Here is a 20,644-nt window from a genome sequence, read left to right on the forward strand (position 1 = left end):
TCCCCACGAGCTCGCCAGCTCTCGGGACCGCCCCCTGCCCCCCGGTCACAGACGGGCTCCCCACGAGCTCGCCAGCTCTCGGGACCGCCCCCTGCCCCCCGGTCACAGACGGGCTCCCCACGAGCTCGCCAGCTCTCGGGACCGCCCCCTGCCCCCCGGTCACAGACGGGCTCCCCACGAGCTCGCCAGCTCTCGGGACCGCCCCCTGCCCCCCGGTCACAGACGGGCTCCCCACGAGCTCGCCAGCTCTCGGGACCGCCCCGGCTGCACGTCCGGCTCGACCGGCAGCTGCTTACCTGGCTTCCCGCAGAGGAACCGCACGCGGTACGTGTGGCAGGCTTGGCCCCGGTCGTAGCACACGAACCTGTAGTCCTGGCCCCTTTTGTAGACGACCTCGGTGGTGAGGTTAGCGCCGTCCACCGTGGTGGCCTGCAAAAGGCACGGAAATCACAGGGCAGGGTCACGTTGCTTCTCGTGAAGGAAGGTGATGTTTCACGGTGTAAACGCATTGTCACAAGCCTCAGACCGTCCCTGCTGCAGACGCTGTTTACCGAGGCCCGAGAATTTTATTCCAGTGACTGCGCGTCCCGCTGTCACGAGAGAGCAGCCTTGTGGTAAGGACAACAGCGTGAAGGATGGACCGACGCCCCACCTGGGGTCCTGGGGTCCTCGGTCTCCAAACCACTGACTGCCGCTTGCTGTGGCGCCCCCGCCGTGAGAAGGCACGTCTTCCGGAGCCCGGCACCCTGCACGTCACCGCCGCCACTGTGAGCTACTGAGGACGGGCTCGGTCCCTCCGTCCTACCTACTGGCCCCCACCTGGCTCCACGTGGGGGTGTGGCGAGTGCGGGTGTGGCTCGGGCACCGGGACTCTCCGGAGCGGCCCGGCGGGTGCGGTGGGCAGCGAGGTTTGAGAGCCTTCCTGCAGCTACGGAGCCGAGTGCGGCGTGAGTGGCTTCCTTCCTTCTTCGGGACAAACCAGGAGCTCCGGTTTTACAGACTGGGAAGAGGACACTCAAGAGAGGCTGGGCGCCTGCCCGGGGTCCTCCAAGCCAGCGCGCAGCAGAGCCACTTCGGATCCGCACTGAGCCCGGCGCACAGCTGGTGCCCCCGCCCCCACCCCCCGCTGCCCTCGGGGCGAGTCGCCCTGCCTCCCTGTTCTGCCTCCCGCTGGGTCCTGGGCCCCGGGGCGGGCGAGGAGCCCAGGGCTTGGCACAGACTGGGGTCTCGGGGAAGGGCACCGGTGGGCGGGCAGCCTGGAGGCCCCGTAGGGGACTCCGGGACAGGCTCGGGGGAGGCCATGGCCCCTGGCAGCTGGGGCTCATCGCGGGGCCCGGGCGTGTCTGCAGAGGGGCCGTGGCAGCCGTCGGACAGCAACTCCGAGCAAGGCCACAGCTGTTGTCTCTCTGGCACACAGACCAAAGGGACCGGGCTGGGGAAGTGGGAGGCCAAGTGTAGCCAACCTGCTTAATAAAAGGGCGGCGGGGGGGGCATTCAGGAAACATTATTGTGAACACAGCAGGTATCTGTTGTCATTGGCTTCAAAGAAGGACTATGTGGCAGTGAGCTCAGCCCTAATTAAACTCGGCCCTTTCCTGCAAGCGACACACTCACACCCATCATCTGGGGGGGGGGGGGGGCTCCAGCTCGTCCACAGAAACAGGAATAGCAGATCTGCCTGCTCTTCGGGAAAAGCTAAGTCTAGGAATTAGCAATTATAAAATAATTAACAGTCCTATTATGATAATAAAATAATAAAAAATAATCGTAAAATAGTAAAAAAATTTATGGGCCCTTCATATACCGTTGCATTCAATCTACAAAATAATCTCACAGGGGAGCAATTATTATCTGCATTGCTGCGCGTGAGGAAATGGAAGTACTTGAGCAGCATCTGTAGCTGGGAAGGGGCAGGGCATCTCGGATGCGAGCAAAGCGCGCCGTCAGTGCTTGCAAGAAGGTGCCGCCTTCGCTTTTGCGCCCTGAGCCTTGACTGGGTTTCAAGGGGTCTTCGTTTTGCCAAGAGAAGCCGAGATCTGACGCTGGAAGTGGAAGGTGTGAACTACTAAGAGACCGCGATGCTCAGCAGGGTATCGTCAGGGACGCCCTTCCCCGCGGACGCTGGCCAGCGCCAGGGTGGTGGGTGGGCTGCGGCTCATCTTTGACTCTTCTCCAGACCTCGAGAGTAAGAGCTGGCCCTCCGGGGACCCACTGTCAAGGACACTCCTCTTGCTGAAAGGAAGCTGGGTGCTGGGAGGGGGGGAGCCTGGGGTTGGGTCCCTGGGGGGTTCTTGGCTGACGGAGCTGGTGAGCGGTGACGCCATGCTCTACTCTACACACGTGCCTGTTTATCACCTGTCTCCATGGGTGTCGCCAAGGCCCCAGTAAAATTTATTTAATATTGAGTCTGGGATTCGCTGTGCTTCGACGCAGGAAAAGAGCCCGTGTCTGTGCCGTGGGTAGGGGGGTGGGGGGAAGGCACGGGGAAATGGGAAATGCCCAACATAAGCTGGCACAGAGGAGTGGTCGTGTAAATATAGTAGGCGGGAGCCGGGCAGCTATTGGAGCAGACAGTGGGAGGGTCCTGCAGAACAGGTAAGCATTCCTTAAAGATTTCCAGAAATACCTGATTTGGGGTGGGGAGGGCTGGCAAAGGACTGGACTTCCTAGAGGAGGAAGATGATGGCTATTTCAGAACGAAGGCTGGACGATTCAGGGTTGCAAGAGAAAATTAAATCTAAGGAAGTAGGTGCTTTGGGGAAGCCCACCACCGGCCACTCAATCGGGTAAGTCCTTCGCAATAGCATCGTGGCCGTGTGGAGAGAAAGCCTTCACCAGAGAACGGTCTCGCCCGCGAAGCTGGGGGTCGTGAGGGCTATGTGTCTACTCAGCACTGTCACGATGGTGCTGAGGTCAGGGTCCCCTCTGCATAGAGTAACTCTAACTCCAAGCGAAAATCCTGAGCAAACACCGATTTTAGGGGCGCCTGGGAGGCTCCGTAGGTTGAGCGTCCGACTTCAGCTCAGCTCATGATCTCGCGGCTCGTGAGTTCGAGCCCCGTGTCGGGCTCTGTGCTGACAGCTCGGAGCCTATTTCAGTTCCTGTGTCTCCCTCTCTCTCTCTGACCCTCCCCACTCACGCTTTGTCTCTTTCTCTCAAAAATAAATAAATGTTAAAAAATTAAAAAAAAAAAGTCTTTAAAACTATTTGATTGTTTTAAGCTCAGTACCTGTATATCGATGGGGCGATTGCAGATTTTTCCCGGGTGAGCCGCCCGGAGGTCTGAAATTTTCTCTCCACCTTTGGTCTGCGACGCTTGGTCATGGTCGAACCATCCTGTCCATTCCACGTCTAGACAGAAAGCAAAGGGCAGGGTCAGGCAGGAAGGGTCGGCGAGGGCACGTCCCACTCAGCGTGGCCCCCAAGCATCCCCGGAGCCGAGTCCCGTGCATCCAGGGTGCACTGGGTTGGGGCCCCGGCGCCTGGCCAGCCGTCTGCCAGCCCCCCACCTCTCAGTTAGAAGCACCTCTGACTGACTTTCCCATCTGCTAAGAGGAGTACAAGACAGACTCTCCGTTACTGCAGCCAGGATGAAGCCCGTCTCTCGGGGGGGGGGGGCTCTCTGCGCCCCGTCCCACCCCAGCTGTCTCCTGTGCATTCCTTGGCACAGAGAGTTCTACAGGGAGGATGTCCCTCTGGGCTACTGGCCGAGCTGGACTGACTCATCAGAGACCGCTTTCCGTCAGTTGCAAATTTAGTTAACTCTACAGCAGTCAAGCGGCCTGATTGCTACAGGAGGAAAACGCTTGCTTTGCAAAGACAGGAAGTCCCGCCCTTCTGTCCCACTGTTGGGGTTTTCCCGAATCCTCACCTTGAACCCACTCACTGGATGAAGAAACGTTGAAAAGCTCGCCATGCTCTGTCTGGAACACTTTGGACACGCGAGCGGCAGCGGAGCCTCGGTGCCCTGCGGGCGAGACCAGACACCCCCGCACTCAGCCGGGTCATTCCGGGGCAGAGAAGGCCCCCGCGCCCATGGGTCTTGAGCTATTTTTTTTTTTTTTTTTTTTAAGTTTCAGGCCAATATTTCTACTTGGGAAGCAGATTATATCTCCCCTCCCTTCTTGTGCTTCTGTTTTAAAAGTCGAACTTTGGAGGGGCACCCAGGTGGCTCAGCCGGTTAAGCGTCTGTCTCAGGTCACGATCTCATGGTCCGTGAGTTTGAGCCCCGCGTTAGGCTCTCTGCGGTCAGCGCTGAGCCTGTTTTATGTGTGCGTGCTCTCTCTCAAAAATAAATAGGCATTAAAATAAACGGAAGTTTGGTTCCGGCGTTCCAACAAATCTCTATTTTGGAGCCTCATAATTTCTCACGTGAATTCCTGTCTAGGATTAGAAGGGTGCCGTCTGCAGACTCCGCTGGGCGAGGAGGCTGCCCCTAGGTGGTAAGGACCCGGCCACAGAATCTTTTTCACTCCAAATGCTACCCCTGCTGGATTGTTCCCAGCTCCCACGTGCCCCAGGCCATTGGTGTAGAATTGAGTCAGTGACCATCCTTTGTGGATGTAAACATCATCTTAGTCTTTGGCTTATGGCACTTTGGGGTCACAAGGTGGATACAACGGGCATTGAAGGGGGTCCGCGATGTTCTCAGGGAAGGGGTGGTTCGGAAAGACCCTCATGGCCAGAGACACGCCAGCTGTTTATTACCGTGATATTCGATATGGTCTTCAACGGAGGAGAGGGGGTTTCCTTTCACGGTGATAAAACTCCAAGGGTGTCTGCAAAAAACAAGGGAAAGTAAAGCTCTTCCCACCTCTGAACGTGAACCGGAGGCAGAGCTGAGGGGCGGCCCCACCAGCGAGCAGCCTCCCCGCCGTGCGGGGGAGATCGGCCCCCAGGGGGGCTTCCCGGCTGCGGGAGGACAGGGGCCGTTCTTGGCAAGCGCCGGCCTCCTGGCCACCTGCCTCGCCCGCGGTTTGCTGGTCGACCCCGCTGTGGCAGGAGCCGAGTTCTGAACCACAAACAAACAAGCCCGCGGACCTGCACAAACGCCAGGCTCACGCAGGTCGGGGCAAGTGCTCCGAGTCCTTTAGGAAAACAAGAACACGGGTTCCAAGAGAGGAAGGTTCTTCCCAGCCTCCCCAGGGGTCAGCGCAAGGGAGACGCCCGGGGGCCGGTGCCAGGCCCCCCAGGGAGCCGCACGGGCCTCGGGAGGGAGGAGATGCCTGTGGCCCCCAAAGGGGAGGAGGAAGAGACTCCCTCCGGCAAGGCGTGCTGTGAGGCAGGAAGGCTTCTTACCCATTTCTGTCCCCCCCCCCCAGGCCGGACACAGCAGGAGATGGCCGTAGGTGATGGTACCCAAGAGCCTTCCTTTTGGAAAGTCTTTATTCAAGTTGGGGATTTGACTGGGTCACTCTCTGGATTAAGGTCCTTCAATGGCTCCCCATTGCCCTTTAGATGAAATCCGTGCTCCTTGGCACAGAACGAAAGGTCTCCCTGTGCCCACCCACCTCCTCGGCCTCCCCCGGCCCCTCCCACCGCAGCCCTCTCTGCTGCCGTGCACTCTTCCGTCTCCCACCCGCTCGCCCCGGGGCCTCCACCCCTGCAGCCTCTCGGGCGGAATCGGCTGGTCGTCGCCCTCACCTGCAGCCCTGCTCCGTGACGCTCCGCCCCGCCCCCCACGCTTCACCATCGCCCCTCCGTCCACGCCTGCCTTCCTGGAGGGCGCCCACACCACACTCGGGCCAATAGCTGCACAAAACTTCAGCCCCACGTCTCTGTTCTGATTTTAGATGTTTTGAGTTTGTGCTTCAAAGTGGTTCTACATAAACGCATGGTAAGAGCGTAATTCTCGCCTCTGCCCCGTGCCCTGGGGAACGGCCGCGGCAAAACGTGACCAAGCGTCCGGCGTTCCGGCGGCTTTGCTCATCAGCAGAAACGTTACTTGAATCCTTACTCTGTGCCAGATATGACGGCGAATATTTCGCTCCCATTGTCACCTCAAATCCCTCCCAATGGTCCCTCCAGACGCCCCGATGACGAGTTCCGCTCTACAGATGCAAGAACCGTGCAGAGAAAGAACGAGTCACCTCCTGCAGCCACACCCACCGGGAGGTGCAGATTCAGGCCAAGTCAGAGGTGGGCCTTAGGCCATTACCTTCTGCTGCTGAGGCCCTAAGAGGCCAGCCCCCTGGCACACCTCTCTCCCACGGGAAATCGAGACACTGGCCTTTTGGCTTATTAACAAGGGGACGGAAGCCCTCTCAGCTTTTGCTAACAAAAGCGCCCTTGTCGGTTCTGACTCCTTGAGCTCCCGTCCGAGCCCTTCTAGAAGAAGCTGTCAGGAAATCACCCTGGAGCCCAGAGCATCCCCCGACCCCCGCCCGCATTGCAGAGCTGAAGGGAGGGGCCCCACGATCCTGCAGCAGACACAGGCGGGGTGACCTCAGCCTCAACCTCCCGCTGTGCGGAGATCGGATCCAACATGATAAAAAGGAGTGGCTCCTGTGGGGCAGACGGTTCCCTCTCGGGGCCGATGCGCGTGCGCCAACGTCAGGCATGAAGCTATGACCGGAGACAAAGGAGACCACGGTGGGGCCCTTCTCCCCGGGGCGCAGCCGGGCAGAGACACCTTATATGGTTTCTACACAGATGCCTGCCGGTCCCAGGCAGCAACGGCCCTTTGCCAAAGAAAGGGAAGGCGGAGCGAGCTGTGCCGATGCCCAGCTCGTATTCTGTGAGCGGCTGAGCGAACTGGAGAAGCCCAGGGGCGCCCGGGGGGCTCCGTCGGTTAAGTGACCGACTTCGGCTCAGGTCACGATCTCGCCGTTTGTGGGTTCCAGCCCCGCGTCAGCTCTGTGCCGACAGCTCACAGCTGGAGCCACTTCAGATTCTTGATTTTTATTTTTTTATTTATTTTTATTTTTTTTTTAATGTTTTATTTATTTCTAGGAGAGAGAGAGAGAGAGAGAGACAGCGTGAGCAGGGGAGGGTCAGAGAGAGAGGGATCACAGACTGAAACAGGCGCCAGGCTCCGAGCTGGCAGTCAGCACAGAGCCCGACGCGGGGCTCGAACCCATGAACCGCGAGATCATGACCTGAGCGAAAGTCGGAAAGTCGGACGCTTAACCGACTAAGCCACCCAGGCGCCCCAGAGCCGCTTCAGATTCTGTGTCTCCCTCTCTGCTCCTCCCCCGCTCATGCTCTGTCTCTGTCTCTCAAAAATAAGTAAACATTAAAAAAATCTAAAAAAAAAAAAGAAACGGACAAGCCCATGCGAGGAAGACCGACTGTGTTTCGAGAGTGGACTACGCTTGTGAGAACACCCGGGCGCCCAGCCTTGCTGATGAGGTTGCCCGCCACGCCCCAGGCCGGCGCTGTGGTACCTGAACCCGAGGTGCAGGAAGTGTCTGCTGCCCAGCTTGGTCATGGCCTTCCTGGCCGCGTCATCCAGGTTCCGAGAGCCCTCGTCGTTCACCGCAACCGAAAGGATCCTGCCGGTGGGCACGGCGTTCAAGTACTGGACCAATCGCTCGCTCGCCTTCTTGGATCTATAGGTGTCAAACCTAAGGGGGCGGCAGGTGGGTTAGCGGTGCTCACAGAAGCCCCGCAGAGAGACGTCCAAGCTCACGGTCGTGTCCTGACGGCCGAGACGCCCTCCTGAGCCCCCGCCGGCCGTGAGTTTCAAAGAAAACACCTCCTCTTCCCGCAAACACCCATCTTCCCGACCTTGACGAAGGTCACCCAGTCGCCCACAGAAAACACCCACGAAGCAGGAGTTCAGACAAACATCTGCACCGCCGGTGACTTGCGTTTACTGAGGAAAGACACAATTTCGTAATGCCTCCCCCTCCCCCACGGAACTCTGAAGTTTTGGTGCAATTACAACAGAAATTCCAAAAGAATTTGTCTTGGGAATTAACAAGCAAAACAGTTCTAAAATGGATCTGGGGCGCCTGGGGGGCTCAGTCGGTTAAGCGTCTGACTTTGGCTCAGGTCACGATCTCATGGTTCATAGGTTCGAGCCCCACGTCGGGCTCTGTGCTGACAGCTCGGAGCCTGGAGCTGCTGCAGATTCTGTCTCCCTCTCTGTCTGTCCTGTTCATTCTCTCTCAAAAATAAATAAAACATAAAAAAAAATTTTTTAATGGATCTAGAAACACGAACTGGCGTGAACAGCCATGATTTGGGCAAAGAGACACCTTTGGTGGTCCTGGGGGTGGGGCTGGCCGGCCGGGTGACCTCGCGTGCAAAGGGCAGGTGTCTCTGATGTACTTTGTGTCCGCCAGGCTCACCCTGGCTTCCCGCATCTCCTGTGTGTGGGGGACGGCTCAGCCCCGGCAGGCGGCCCGCCCCAGGGCACCGCGGAAGTGACACGGGGTCAGGGGTGTGAATCCCGGCTCAGACACGCGCGGGCCTGCGACTGGGCACATCGAGCCCACGGAGCCTCGGTGTTCTTGTTCTCTCTGTACCACGTGGATAATGCAGAGCCCTCGGGGCTTATGCAGACACGTGACAGACAGACAGCAAAGTGGTCGACGCATCGCTTTGCACAAAGCGCAGTGATCGTTACTGGTATTCGGCGCGGGGAAGGGTGGCCGCCCGGCGTCATGGCCTGTGTCCCGGCAGCTCCCGTCTCCCTGCTGTGGGCTCCGGCGGCTTGTGCCCTGGTCCTGTGCCCCCCCCCCCCCCACGCCCAGCAGCGTCTGCCTACCTCCCCCAGCCGGTCCTCCCGTCCAAGGGCCCCGGAACCCGCTGGAAGCCCAGGCTCTGAAGAGCCGGCTCACACCCGAGCGGGGGAAGGGGTGGGGTGGGAGGGCGCAGGGACTGCCCCCCGTGCCTCTTAGATCTCTGTCCAGCGCCTCTGTTTCTACAGACACAGCTTCTGTCCGAGTCCTGGCGGGCGAGCCCTCGGGCTCAGACCGCGCAGAAGCGTCACAGGCACCCTGCTCTCTCTCCTCCTGCCTTCCGCCGCTCGCCCCTTCTCTACATGGCAGCCAGAACATTCTTTTCATCAGATCAGACCCTTCTGGAAGCCTTCCAGGGGCTTCATGTCCCACTTAGAATAAAACCTAACGGAGCCCCGTGAGGCCCCACGCCCGCCGCTGCCTACAACCCGGACGTCACCGCCACGTCGCCGTTGCTCTGCACCCCTCCCCCCTGCTGGCCCCTCGGTGTTTCCAGCACGCCCCCCTTACCCCTGGCCTTTGCACGTGCTGCCGTGGCGAACGCGCTCTCCCCGCCTCACGCTCACCCTGCAGTTCTCGCGGCCTGGACGTCCCTGACTGACGCAGAGCGGGCCGCCTCGCCGCGTCTTTGTCCCGAAGTACCAGTGATCGCCATCGGGAACTATGTTGTGTGTACACGCGTGTGCGTCTGCGTGTTCCTGTTAATCCAGCTACTCTAGGCAGACGCCCGGGGAGGCAGGGACGTGACCCCTCGACCTGAGGGCTTCTGTCTGTTTCGCTCCCTGTTGTAGCTCAGCGCCCGGACCAGCGTCCGGCTACGGCCCAGGCTCAGCGAGCGCCCGTGGAATGAAGGGCTCCACGTTTATGTGAAGGCAGACCTTACCGGTCGGAGTGGATGACCGTCGCCGATTTGGGGTCGATGACATGCACGATGACTCCACGGTGACCCCAGCTCCGTTCGAAAAAATAGCCCCCCTCCTCCATGCCGCCCGGGTGAAGGGTCTTGTTCAGAAACGTCCAGGAGAGCTTCTTCCGTCCGTGCAGCTCAAGGACACCTCCTCTGCCGACCCCGATGAACTTGAGGCCGAAGTAAGGGTCTGGCTGAATGCCTTCATCAGCCCTACGAGGAAGTCAGCCCCCCAGATCAGCCGGGTCTCCACAGGGCGCTGAACCCGGAGGGGACCTCACTGCTCTGCGGGCCGGGTCACACGCGGTGACTTAGGGGCCAGAAGGCGCGTCACCCACCAGGTTTCCCTAATCCAGCCCCAGATGAGGCCGAAAGCCAAGCGAAAGCGCCCGTCATTAGTTTACATGTCGCTGCTTCCTCCCAGGCCTGAGTGTGGTAAGCCCCGGCCCCCACGTCGGGGGGTGGGGGGTCCCCTGGACCGGCGCTGTGCTGCGGGCCTCTGTGTGTCTTTGGTCCCCGTCTCTGAGAACGCTCAGTGGTCTGGAGAGGGGCCACAGCGGGAGGCAAACACCGCGTGCACGTTTTCTTTACCGGGTCCGTCCCAGCCCGCCCCCCGGGGGGTCCCCGAGCTTGGCACGATTCAGAGGCAGCTGGGAGTCTGGCACCCAAGCGCGGGCCCGCAGGAAGCAAAGCACCCGGCCGGCCGGCTCTGGCCCGCGCAGCGCGTCGCCACGCCGCGTGTCTCCCTGCTGGAGAGCTCCCCTTCCGTGAGGGCCGCGGGAGCCGAGCACCCACCTCCCGTACAAAACGATGCTGAGGCTGCCCTGATAGGGGCAGAGGGCGCTGCCCGCGTGCAGCTCGCCCCCCTCGTCGATCAGGATGTGCCGGGTGCGCAGGACGATGGCCGCATCTTGGTCTTTAATGACCAGCTTTCCTGAGGAGGCGTGGGGTGGGGGGGGGGGACGTGAGTTCGTGGGGAGGCCCCTCAGCCCCACCTCGGCCAGACGGGCACGCCCCCCCAGCACCCCTGCCCTTCCCGCACTCACTACCGTGCCTCCCCTCCGCCCACCCTGCGCTGCGTGAACCCCGCCTGCCGGTTTGCGCCCGTCGCTGTGTCGCTGTGGGGGGCGGGCGTGCACCGGGCGCCCAGGGAACGTCCCTCTATCAGCGGCACCCAGAGCCGACGGCTGGTCACGACCGGCCAGACGCTCTGACCTGAACCCAGAGCACCTGACCTTCCTCCTGCCTGTCGGGATCCGAGGCCGTGGACAGGGGAGAGGCCGGGGGAGCAGCTTACCTCCCTGCGAGATGTGGATGGAGTTGACCGTGGCAGAAGCCGTGAGCAGCAGTCTCCTGCCCTGGCCGATGAGCACGTGGTGGTCCTGGTCATGGCCGGGGCTCCAGGCCTGCAGCTCGGGGCTCTGGTCAGGGCACTCGGCCGCCACTGCCGGGGACAGAGAGGCGTCACTGTCCCCGCCACCCCCTCATCAAGCAAAGACTGCCCAAGGGGGGCCTCCTGCGTCTTCATGGCTCTTCTAGCCCCGAGCCACGTAGACACCAGGAGCCCTGGGCTCCAGCCCCACGTCGGCATCAGTGCACCGCGCGTCTGTCAACACGTCACTTCCTTTCTCTGGGGTCAGTTTTTCCCTTTACAGAACAGAGGGCCTATCAGATGATTCTTGAAGGCATTCCAGGACCTGACGTTAGGTAATGATCTGCCCAGAGTACTTGCAATCCAAGACCATCTTGGCTCCAGAAAGTGGTGCTGAGAGTTAACAAAGCCCCTCCCCTTCCGCGTGAGAATCTGACTTTAGTTACTTTTCTAGCCCCAGAACCCAGAGGGATCGTGTTACCCAGCAGGCCGTGTCCCCGAGCAGGCCGTGTCCCCGAGCAGCACTGCTCCGAACAAGTCACCCCTTATTAGGGGCATCTAAACAGGGAAGAGCTGTACATGGTTTGTCATCTATCCCTGGCACAGACGTCACTTGCGGGCTCCCCTGGGTGCAGTGACTCCTGGAGCCGCCACGTCTCCCGCGGGGACCCTGAAGGTCACGGCTACGGAGTCGCTATGACGATCGCCGTAGTCTTTTTAAAGGAAAGTAATTCGGGGTAAAGTTGTCAATATATAACAATGTGTTATTTATATACTACTAAGTTCTGTGAAACAAATGTTATTGTCAGATTTCAGAGAGAGAGACAGAGAGACAGACAGACAGAGGGAGGGAGGGAGGGAGGGAGGCTGGCTCTGCCAGGGCCTGAGGCCTTCGCACCTGCCCCTGACTCCCGCACCTGCCCCCGCACCTGGCCCTGCCCCCCCCACCTGCCCCCGCACCTGGCCCTGCCCCCCCCGCCCCTGGCCCCGCCCCTGCCCCCCCACACCTGCCCCCGCACCTGCCCCCACACCTGGCCCCACACCTGGCCCTGCCCCCCCACACCTGTCCCCGCCCCTGCCCCCCACACACACCTGGCCCCACACCTGGCCCCACACCTGCCCCCACACCTGGGGAGCCACGTGGGTGGCACGCAGCCAGGACCGTTCTGGGCAAGGGAAACCCACGCCTCGGGCCTGCACTGAGGGCAGCCTGTTTCTGCCCTGCATCCTCCACCTGGGGCCTGATGCCCAGGCGCCTGGAGAAGGTGGAGACGGAGGGTCAGAAGGGATGGACGCGAGCTCCCAGCTTGGGCTCCAAGGACAAGGGCTTTGTCTCTTGAGCAGAGGGGGTGCAGAGAACAAAGTCCATGACGGGGGGCTGTGACCCCAGGAGGGATTCGGTACGATTCCTTGCATGTCAGTTAAAGAAGTCGCTTTACTTTTGTTCTGTTATCTCTGGGATAAGGGCGTCTGCCCCGTGTTTACGTCTCCAGAGAGTGGTAGGGGGGCCAGGTACCCCACAGCATCTCCTCTGCTTCGAGCAGAGGGCGTCCACGCGTCTCCTCCAGGAGACCACGTCCCCGCGTGGCCCGCCACACTGTCCGTGTCTCGTGTCTGGCTCCCGCAGACACTGGGTCTGGAGCCCCTGGGTCTGATCCACCCCTTCAGTGTGTGGACGACAAAACTGGGGCCCAGGAGGAGACTTGCCCAGGCGGGGCAGGTCAGCAGGGAGCGGCCGGAGCGCAGCCACCCGCCCCTGCCCACCCCTGCCCTGCGGCTGCCTCCCCCACGGCTTCGCGGCGGCTCACCTGCAGACACGGCCAGGGTGAGCCAGCAGAGGGTCAGCATGGCCTGGAGGGGCGCGTCCCGCCCGCTGGCGGCTCTCATCCTGGCAGAGCGCCCCCTGAAACTGAAGCGAGCGAGTGAGACCCGGGGGCCGGGCGGGCCCGGGGCGGTGAGGCAGCAGACACACAGACACAGCCAGACAGACAGGGCCACCCGCACACACAGCGCAGCGCCGGCAGGCACGCTGCAGCCGGCACTCAGCCCTCGGCCGCCTTGACTCCGGGCCGGGCAGACCAGGGCACGCCACACCTGCCTCCGTCCCGCCCGCGTCCTGCGGCCCAGGGACCCAGTGATGGATGGCATTTCATCCTTGGAGCTCGGGCTCCCCCCACCCCCACCTCCAGAATGAAGCTTTTTTCCTAAGTTAAGAAGCAGAGAAAACAAAAACTACCCCCCGCTGAACATGAGCTGGGAATTAGATGCCATGAAGATGCTGTGTGATCTCAGTGTTTTTGATTAACCTCTCTGGGCCTCAGATTCCTAATTTGGATAAAGGATGGGGACTGGCTGATTTCTAATGTTTACTCCATGCTTCTAAAACAAGTCTTAGTAATGATATCGAAACCCTAAATGTGTGCGTCTTACACCCTCTGTGTGTTACCTGCCCGAGGGCAGGGGAGGCAGACAGAGACAAGTGTCTCCCAGTTGTTCCCTCCTTACTTGGTAAATGAACCCCTGACTTTTACCTGGGCGTACGGCCATCTAGTACAAAGGCTACCTCTTCCAGACTCTCTTGCATGTAGCTGTGGCCTTGGGATTAAGTTCTGGTCAACACAGCGTGGTGAGTGAATTCTGGGAAATGTCCTTGAGGGAAGACAGGAAGACCTTCCTCCCTCCTTCCTCCCTCCTGCCGGCTGGAACGTGGCTACGACGGCTGGATCTCCTGCCGCTATCTTGGGCTACGTAGTACGAGCCATGCTGAAGATGCAAACCAAATCTAGAGAAACATCTAGGCCCTGCCCCCATGGGGAACTCAACAGCCCTGGGCTATGAATTTGTTTTCATGGGAGAGAGAATTAAATTTCTATTTTACTAAACCTCTGTTTTATGAAAGCCGCTTAGTTTTTCCTTTTACTCATCGGGCCGGTGAATACGGACTCTGTCTAGAAAAGCCCGAGACTGGAACTTTAGAAGAAGATGCCAGGTTCCTCTTTCAGACTAGAAGGCACCTGTAAGAGCGTGCTTGTCGCCAGGCCCCGCGGGGCCCACACCGATGGCTCGCACTGGGGCGGGGATGACCAATGCCGGCCTCCCTGCCTGGGTCCCCAGGCTGTCCTGCGCGAGGGGGCGGCTGTGCCCAGACGCTCGCTGACAGAGGGGCCCGCATCCCCTCACCACACAGGCCCCTTCCCTTCACCCGGCTCAGGGGCAGGCCTGACCATCCCTGGCCTGTGGGCTCCAGGTAAAGTGCTCTCTGGGAGAGCCTGGGAGGCGGGCAGGCAGGAGGGTCCAGGGCGAGGCCCCTGCCCTCTGCCTGGGCCTCCCTCGCAGGGGTGCGGGGAGGCGGGGGTAGGGGAGAAACCGATACTCTGAGATGCCGTGCCCACGGTTCCCTCCCAGCCGGGCCTGGTCTGCGAGAACAGGCTCGTTCTAGTGCCTCCGCGGCTGCCGAAGGGACGCATCTGGCATCAGGGAGCGGCGCCTTTCCCGTGGCCCCAGGGGGGGACTGTCTGCCATAGGAAGGCGGGGCCCCGGGGGCGCAGCCGCAGCCCCCTCCACGGCCTCATCGGTTTAGGAAACCCAGAGGGAGCGTGCCGTCTGCAGCCAGGAAGCCCGGACCATCGTGCGGCTCCTCTCAGGGGCCATCAGCTCGGTGGAGGGAGGGACAGCCACAGGCTGGAGGGGACGGGAGGCGGTCCGGGCGCGGCCACCCCTTCTGGCCCAGCCGCCAGGGGTCCCTCATGAACGCGTCTCCTGCCGCGGCCTCTGACGTCCCACGCGCCGCGAGACGTCTGCGTCCAGGGACGCGGCTCCGACACCTTCTCGTCGTGTCGTAGTTCATTTCAAAGGCCGAGAAAGCAAACTCGCTCTCTGGATGGGCGAAAACACAGTCCCCTGGGGGGTCGTGCTCGGAACCTCTTTCCCCAACGTGAAGGGGGCGTGCATCTGTCACAGGCTCAGGGACTTCCTGCCCGGAGAGGTGGGCTCCGCGTTGCCGGGGGGCGGGGGGGGGGGGTTCTCCGCGCGGTGACTCCCGGACAGGCTTCCAGGACCGCGGACAGAGGCCCGAGAAACACAGTTGAAGCGAATCCCGCACTTTCTGTGGTTCCGCTGGGAATTCTTCACCGCGGGGCGGCCACTTTCTCGTCGGCCACTGGAAGCTTTCCGGAGACCCGAGTTGAGATTCGGCCTCTCGGGATACGTTCTGGACACAGTTCCCAGCCGCCGAAGCCCGGGGTGCGCGCATTGGCCAAGGGCGCCGCGAGTGTCCTTGGGGGCTGGCTGGGCGTGCCTGGTGGCCCTGCGCTGGCCGTGGCCCACACGGCGCGGCGACCCCCTTGCGCAGAGCCTGCGAGGAGGACACGGAGGAAGGGCGTGGACGAGCTGCTGGGAAGGCGCTCCTCGGGGCCACGGTCCCCGCCGTTTCTGCCGTCCTGCACGCCCAGGCCCCTCGGGGTCGAGGAGAGGCAGCAGCAAACCCGGAACGAGAGACGTGGCCTCCGCCGGCCTCCCCTCGCTGCCTCGCACACGGCGGCCTGTGTCCTTCAGGAGGCCTGGCCACGGCGGCCCTGGGGCCCAGCGCGTGTCGCCTGCAGGGACAGGGAGCGGAGTGTCGATCGAGCGTCCAGAAGCCCCTGGACACTTGCTCAGCCCTCCCCAGAACAGCCTGGCCCCACGGGACGAGAGACCCCGCCGCCTGCCGGGCCGCGGAGACCAGGTCTCTCCGAGAGTACTGGACGCAGGCCCGCAGGAGGGGCAGAGGGTAGTTTAAGCTCTGAGGCAGGGGTGAGGTGGGACCCGCACGCGATGGGCCCCAGTGGTGGTGCAGAGTCCTCCACCCTGGCCGCGCGGCTGAGCTCGGGAGAACCATCTGACCACCCGGGGCTCCCTCTTTTGTTTGTCTATAAAACCGGAAATAGTGCGTCCTAAATTCCGAGATCATCGTGGGATCCAGTGAGACACTGTGTCGTCCGAGCTCTGAGCTCTGCACCCGCCTGACCCGGGCAGCCCCCCACTTGTGGGAGCTCCGGGGATCAAGGGCATGCACGGGAGCCAGGGCCAGGAGAAGGGTCTGACAGCCTGCCTCCGGCTGTGTGACCTCAGACAAGCCGCTCAACCTCTCTGTGCCTTGCTCTTCCCATTTCTGAAACAGGAATACTGCCGCCCACGAGCTCAGGGAGTTACTTTTGTGAGGGTCAGCGGGGCAGGCCGGCTCTAACGAGGTCGGCTCGCGGCGACGGGCAGTGGGAGGTAGGGAGACGGCGCCAGGGCCCAGGAAAACAGCCTCACCTAGTAGCGCTCAGGGCACATACGTGCTGTGGGCCGAGTGGGTCCGGACACTTCCCTTACGATGACACTCGTGTACACAGGCCACTCCTGTCCCTGCTGTGGGGGGGCGGGGGTTCTCTGGAGCCACCCCCACCCCTGAATTCTCGTGGATGCTTTGATTTACGCTCTTCTGCCCCTTAGTGTTTATGAGCCTGACGCGGGCTGAGCCGTGCGCGGACGTCTTAGCCCTCACGACCCCGGGAGGTGATCGCACCTGGAGAAGCGGACTTTCAGGAGGGGATTAAGGTAAAACGAGGCCCCCAGGGCGGGTCCTGAGCCAGCACGACTGGTGTCCGTGTAAGAAGAGGTATTAGGATCCTAGACACGCACGGAGGGGGAAGCAGGTGCAGGCGCGGGAGGGAGGCCTTCCCCGGCTGCGGGGCTCCGTCGGCGCTGCTTTATGCCCCGGCCACACGTCGACCAAACTGCTCTTCCGTCGCTGGGGATCACGGGCCTCCCTGGCCACAGACAGGGAAACTGAGGCACGGAGCAGGCAGGGAGCGAAGTCCAGAGCCTGCTCCCTCCCCCAGAAAGGGCGTCTCTAGTTCCCAAAGATGAAATGGTTTGCGGTCTAGTCTCAAACTACGAGATTGCAGAAGCCGGAGGGAGAGCCAGCCCTTCCCACATCTGCACGCCCGTGAACCCCTGGGAAGCTGGCTCAAAGGCGACCCCGACCGGGAGGAGTGAGGCAGGATGGGGGGTCCTCTGAGGGCCACAGAGCCGGCAGGAGGCACAGTCAGGTCCCCAGGTGGCCCCGGAGCCCACGCTCTGCCACACAGGACCACCCCGCCTTCCCCCTCCCCCGTCCCCGAGCTGGGCCGCCTGCGGGCAGCCACGGTCGGATTCGAGCCATCGTGCTGCCTCTCGCTGAGGGTTAGTGATCCCGAAATCAAGGGTGGGGGCCGGGGGGGGGTGGCCAGCAGCCCCCTCCACCTCTCTTTGGGTCAGGAAAGCCTGCGTCCTGTCCCGCATGACCTGGGTTCCCGTCTGCAGGCCCCGAATTCCATGCCACGGGTCACAGAGGGCGCAGGGGGCTGCTGCAGCCCAGGTCGCTGCACAGGCTCAGCTCGGACCCTTGCCCGCACAGGCGCCCACACGCCTCCCCAGGGGCCACCGAAAACCGCAGACATAGGGAGGCCGAGCACGGAGGCCTCGGTCGGTCCAGACAGGAAGGTCCTCTGATCCTCTGACAAATCACGGTGCAGACCCCGTGTGCCCTCCTGAATTGGGCGGCGGGCAGCCTAGCTCCTGGCCAGCCCGGGGCCAGCCCTGCCCGGCGGAGGCCCGAGCCCCTCTGGTCCCTGGCCCTGATGCAGCGCCCCCCGGGGAGAAGGAAGGGGCTGGCAACAGGGCAGCCCATGCACCTTCCGGATCACAGGTAAACCCAGGAGCCTCGCCCCCCATCCCGGCAGCCTGGGCCCTTTGTCGGATGCCGTGCTAAGGCCCCGGGGACAGGGGCCCCGCCTGGGCTCCTCAGGGAGGGGCGTTCAGGAGACCCTGGCCCCCCTGCGCACCAGCATCTCGGGGCGGCTCCGAGAACCAGCCCCTCCCCCAGGAAGCGCACCACCCAGACCCTTCTCGCTGCCGCAAAGGCCGAAGACATTCCAGAGACACCAGCGGCCTCACAAAGCCCGGCCCCCCAGGAGCTGGGCTCCCGCTTCCTCCCCATGGCCACCTCGGGTCGGGCTCACGCCAGGCAGCCACGGACACGGCCCGTGACCTACTCCGGCGGGCCCGTGCGTGTGCGCGTGAGTCACCCGGGGACTTGCTGAAACGCGGGTCCCGACCTGGCAGGTCTGGGGTGGGGTGTGAGCCTGCACTTCAGAGCAGCTCCCAGGGAGGCCGGGCTGGGCCGCCGGGACCCCCTCGTCTTACAGACGGGCAAACTGAGGCCCACAGGGCAGAAGCCCGGTGCTGGGCTGCTCGGCAGCGGGGAACGGAAACGCGGCCCAGCACGCGAGAGGGTTTCTGTCCCACCTGAACCCGGGACCCCGGCCCGCCCCCTCCCGCCTCCCTGTGTGCTTGACGAGGGGAAGAGGGGACGGGGGAGGGGCCGTCCGTTCCTGCCGCTGCTCCAACCAGGCCATTGCTTTATGTCACAGTTTGGACATAAGCACGTGACTTTTCCGAGGCCCTTTACACACCCACTGACTCCAATCACCTTCCCCAAACGGAACACCTCCTTTGACGCGGGATCTTCCCTCTGGGGAAGCCAAGCGGGACAGATGTTCCACGGGGTTCCACAAGGTTCTATGGGGGTTCCACAGGGGTTCCGTGGGGTTCCACGAATAAGACAGACTCGCTCCGAGGCTGCCCCAGCCCAGAGCGCTTGCGGTTCTGCTGCGCCATCAAACCCCAGGCCCCCATCAGGCCACCAACCCGGCGCCCGCGCTCCCCGGTCCCGTCACCAGGTGCCGTGGGCACCAAACTGAACGAGGAGTGTGGCCTTGCGGCAAACCAGACATGGAAACCGCATCTCCTAACGAACAGCCTACTCTTCATGCCTTGCAGGAGCCTAACCCCTAGAGCGAATGATTTAGCTACAGGGGTAGATGGAACTTTCCGCTTCAGCGTGAGCACCGCTGCCCAGCGCCCGGCTGCCAGTCACATGCTGCTGTGCAAATCTACATTTAAAATCAGGCAGGGCGCCAGGCAGCTCAGTCGGTTGAGCGTCCGACTTCGGCTCAGGTCACGATCTCACGGTTTGTGGGTTCGAGCCCCGTGTCGGGCTCTGTGCTGACAGCCCGGAGCTTACTTGGGATTCTCTCTGTCTCTCTCCCTCTCTCTGCCTCTCTCCTGCTCACACTATCTCTGTCTCTCTCAAAATAAATACACTTAAAAAATGTTTTTAATAAAAAAAAAAACAAATTTAAAAAATCAGGTAAAAAGAAAACTGCCCATCCTCCGCCCTCCTGGGCACACACTGCGTGCCCGGGAGCCCTTGGCTGCTGGTGCTTGCCGACCGCCCTGGGAGCGCAGAGCCGGGGAGCTTCGTCACCGCCCAATGCTGTGCGTCGGCCCTGCTTTGGGGCCCCAGGATTCACAGACCGTCCACACCGGGGCTGCAACTCGGTTCCTAGCGGTGTGCTCCGAGTGGGCCGGGCTCCCCGTCCAGGGGCCTCGGCGCCCCCCGCCCCCAACCAGAAGCTCCGGCCCAGCCGTCTGTGTGTGAGCAAGCCCTCCCGGCGGGGCTCGCGTGTGACACACTTGTCACCCACAGCGTGTTGGCTGAGCGCTAACTGCTCAGCCCGTGTCACCAGGCGGATCCAGATTTAAGTGTCAGGTCTGCCGCTTCAGAGCCGTGTGCGAACTTGGCCGTTCACTTCGGGGTCTCAGCCTCAGTCCCTCGGATGTGGGGGCCGGAGAAGCCACTGGGGGGGGTGATGCACACATGGTGCCGAGCACGGTGACTGGGGTCTGTCCCCACCCCCCGGCCCTGCCCCTCTCACGGGCCAAGCGCGGTTCTTAGGGGGCCTCTTTCACTGGTAAATCGGCCGTATTGGGTCGTCGGTTAAGGGGACTTAACCGTCAGTTAAGGCTGTCTCAAAAGCGTGGCTTGGCGGTCTGCACAGGAAACTCCCCGTCCCCCCCCCACTCGGCGGTGTTCATGGTGGGGGACACACACCTGACACGTGGGCCCCGGGCAGAGGGCGTGTGTGGCCCCGAACCAGCAGCCTTCTCGGCGAGAAGAGCGCGCAGTGGCTGGGGGCCGGGGCAGAGGACGCCGCGCTCTGACGACAGCCTGGCTGCCCTCACACGGGGCCAGCGCAGCCCCGGCGGGAGACGAGCGGAGACGCGACTTAATGACACATCGGGATTAAGTTAGCTCATCGACCGGGGCGCCACGCCGGGCCGGGGGCGGGGGTCAGGGCACCGTGCTGGGGGGCAGGTGACCTCCGTCCCCGGCCTCCCGCTGACCTCCCCCCGGGCCCCCGCGGGCCCTGCGCCTTCTGCACGGCCTTGGCTCCGGCACTCGCTGCTCTCAGCCCGTCCACCCGTCCGCCTCCCACCTGCGCAAACGTGCATTTGCCCTGACTGCATCCTCCCCCGAGGCTCCCTGGCCCTCGAGTCCCCATCAGCTCCTTCTTCCTCGGCCCCCACAGCTCACCCATCAAGGCTTTCTCTAAACGGCTCTCATGCCGACCCTGGAATTTGCTGAACGATTCCCGCTGGAAACCCGGCCGCGGGCTCCGTGAGGGCAAACCCACGTTCCCTCTCCCGCAGAGCGCAGCCCGGCCGCCCAGCCCACGGAGGCCCCCGGCGACACTGGGCGGTGGGCGCCCGTGTTTGCCACGCGGCTGCTGAAGGAGCAAACGACTTGGCTATTTGACCGCGCGGCGTCTT

At 62.3% G+C, this 20,644-nt stretch overlaps 1 protein-coding gene across 2 annotated transcripts in view; it reads right to left on the bottom strand.

Moving 5' to 3' along the window:
• LOC120248859 (cell migration inducing hyaluronidase 1) overlaps positions 1-20,644 on the bottom strand; it is a 121,931-nt gene that overhangs the window by 36,859 nt on the left and 64,428 nt on the right. For both annotated transcript variants that reach the window (XM_039257342.1, XM_039257341.1), the window contains exons 2-10: positions 12,775-12,875; positions 10,892-11,038; positions 10,390-10,528; positions 9,571-9,807; positions 7,386-7,565; positions 4,708-4,778; positions 3,872-3,967; positions 3,230-3,351; positions 297-429 (exon numbers count right to left, since the gene is read on the bottom strand). In XM_039257342.1, the coding sequence (XP_039113273.1) occupies positions 297-429; positions 3,230-3,351; positions 3,872-3,967; positions 4,708-4,778; positions 7,386-7,565; positions 9,571-9,807; positions 10,390-10,528; positions 10,892-11,038; positions 12,775-12,853 (1,204 nt within the window). In that variant the 5' untranslated portion in view covers positions 12,854-12,875. The remainder of the gene's footprint in view (positions 1-296; positions 430-3,229; positions 3,352-3,871; positions 3,968-4,707; positions 4,779-7,385; positions 7,566-9,570; positions 9,808-10,389; positions 10,529-10,891; positions 11,039-12,774; positions 12,876-20,644) is intronic.

The sequence above is a fragment of the Hyaena hyaena genome, unplaced genomic scaffold (genome assembly GCF_003009895.1).
Source record: "Hyaena hyaena isolate Hyena2069 unplaced genomic scaffold, ASM300989v1 scaffold_13, whole genome shotgun sequence".
In the NCBI taxonomy this organism is placed as follows: Eukaryota; Metazoa; Chordata; class Mammalia; order Carnivora; family Hyaenidae; genus Hyaena; species Hyaena hyaena.